At 36.3% G+C, this 2,577-nt stretch overlaps 1 protein-coding gene across 1 annotated transcript in view; it reads left to right on the forward strand.

The window, feature by feature from the left end:
• Window positions 1-2,577, forward strand: part of PANK3 (pantothenate kinase 3) — a 24,636-nt gene that overhangs the window by 8,884 nt on the left and 13,175 nt on the right. The window contains exon 2 of the mRNA XM_003781961.3: window positions 1,488-1,840. Coding sequence (XP_003782009.1) covers window positions 1,488-1,840 — 353 coding nt within the window. The remainder of the gene's footprint in view (window positions 1-1,487; window positions 1,841-2,577) is intronic.

The following is a 2,577-nucleotide window of genomic DNA, read 5'->3' on the forward strand; positions in this document are numbered from 1 at the left end:
GGCTAATTTTTTTAATTTTTAGTAGAGACAGGGTCTCACTTTTGCTCACGCTGGTCTTGAACTCCTCTGAGCTCAAGCAGTCCTCCCCCCTTGGCCTCCCAGAGTGCTAGGATTATAGGTGTGAGCCACCTTAGCCAACCTCAGATCTTAACTTTTAAAGGTTATTATCCAGTACCTCTGTTGTGAGGGGTCAGGAATCTATATTTTTTTAATGATAATGTAGGCGATTTTGATCATGTATTAGATATAGAGTACCTTAGCCTTAAGTTGCAGGCGTATCTTAAACAACTCTTGTGCATCTTGCACACTGCCACTATGTAGCTTACCAATTTGCAGTAGACTGTGTCACTCTCTTGCTTAGAACATGAGTAATGTTCCCGTTGTCTAACCAGTTCAGACCTAAGCTTCTTATCCTAGTGTACAAAGCACTATATTTGATTTATGCCTCTTTGCCATGAGCAGGCTGTTTTTGCTTTTAGTATTCCGTACATTCTAACACAAGCATTCTGTTAATCTATACTTTCTATGTAATTTTATTTTGCCGATCTCATTCTTATGTATTTAAATTTCCCTACTTGATCGAGCTGTCCTTCAAGCAGTAAATTTATCACTTTCACCCACATTCCTATTCTCTGGTATATAGAAAGTACTCAGTAAGTATTTATTGAATAGAATTAGAAACTAAGAGCCAGAGAAATTAATGGCTTTTCCAAAGTCATATAGAGAGTTAGAGAGTGCCAAGTTCTAAACCCAAAAAAACGCTGCCTGCCAAAATGCTTGTCCCTGAGTAGAATTACCTTCAACATTATTAACAGGTAATTTTATTTAGCTAGATAATATCAAAGAAACTAATAGATGCAGAGATGCAGTGATCAAAGAAAAAGGTTTTTTTATTTTTTTGTTTCTTTTTGGGAGACAGAGCCTCACTTGCCCTAGGTAGAGTGCCATGGCATCATCATATCTCACAGCAACCTCTAATTCTTAGGCTCAAGTGGTTCTCCTGCCTCAGCCTCCCAAGTAGCTGGAACTACAGGTGTCCTGCTAGTTTAAAAGATTTCTTTTTAAGGAGGAACTTTTCCCTAAATTATGTGAAGTAATTATAGACCTGTTTTTTATTATATTAAAATCTTTATGGATACAGATTTTCAAGTTCTAGGTGATGACCTATTTACTGAAATAAAATTGATCCAAATGTTTCCCATCTCCCACAGCGTGTGATAAGTATTTAATAAATGAAAAGGAATGTCTACTAAATCAGGAATTATTAATAAAAGACCCTGGGCTATCTCTAAATGTCTTATGTTACACATTTTTAGAAAACACACAAATAAAACTTTGAAGAGAAAAAGACAAGTTGCACATAGAAGACATGTATTTAATAAGTAGTATTGACTGAATGCATGATTCATAATAAAGGAAATTTATGGCTCATTAACTAGTTCCTAACTTGTTTCTAAAATTGATGAACATGTATTTTTAATTCACAGCTTTCCCGTGGTTTGGCATGGACATTGGGGGAACTCTAGTAAAGCTCTCATATTTTGAACCTATTGATATCACAGCAGAGGAAGAACAAGAAGAAGTTGAGAGCTTAAAAAGTATTCGGAAATATTTGACTTCTAATGTAGCGTATGGATCCACTGGCATTCGGGATGTACACCTTGAACTGAAGGATTTAACACTTTTTGGCCGAAGAGGGAACTTGCACTTTATCAGATTTCCAACCCAGGACCTGCCTACTTTTATCCAAATGGGAAGAGATAAAAACTTCTCAACATTACAAACGGTGCTATGTGCTACAGGAGGTGGTGCTTACAAGTTCGAAAAAGATTTTCGCACAGTAGGTATTTGTTACTCAGAATCAAAAATTAATACCCATTCTGTTCAAGTTTTTAAACACAAGGATAGGTTTCCATTTAGCATGTTTTTAGATTAGTTGCTTCTGCAGATATAGGAGAAGTGTGTATTCATGACTAGTCTTTCACTTAAGGCATTTTAAACATCTTTAGGAGATAACTGAAAATTGGCCAGATTAGGGCATGTTATAGCATTAAAATGCTTGGTAAAGCCTGCCAAGTTTAGGACTGTTCTAAAAAAAAAACTAATAAAAGGGGATTACAGTGAATTTGGCAGTATATAAAGCAAGATATAAATTGAATTATTTCCACTAGTATTATCCTATATTTTCATCATTTTAAAATTGTATTGATTAGAGAGGGAGATGTGGTCTTGCTGTGTTGCCTAAGTTGGATTTGAACTCCTGGGGTCAAGTGATGCTCCCACATCAGCCTCTCAAGTGCTGAAACTGTAGGCATGTTCCACCAGGCTCAGAATATTATTTATATAGTCATTTCTTAAAAGAGCCATTTCCTTCCCAAACTCCAAATTTGGAAGCCCACAGTGTTTTGGTTCCTAGACACCTGGATGAAAATCCCTATTGTTCTTTGTTTCTGGTTTTATACCACAATGCTTCCATGTTCCTGTCCCAAAGGGAGTAACTTGAATAAGGGAAGAAGACCATGATTATTGGTTTGAATTATGTGCTGTCAGGGGTTTGCCAACCTTTTGGTATTTTCC

This window comes from Otolemur garnettii, unplaced genomic scaffold, assembly GCF_000181295.1.
Source record: "Otolemur garnettii isolate 467f Iridium unplaced genomic scaffold, OtoGar3 scaffold00003, whole genome shotgun sequence".
In the NCBI taxonomy this organism is placed as follows: domain Eukaryota; kingdom Metazoa; phylum Chordata; class Mammalia; order Primates; family Galagidae; genus Otolemur; species Otolemur garnettii.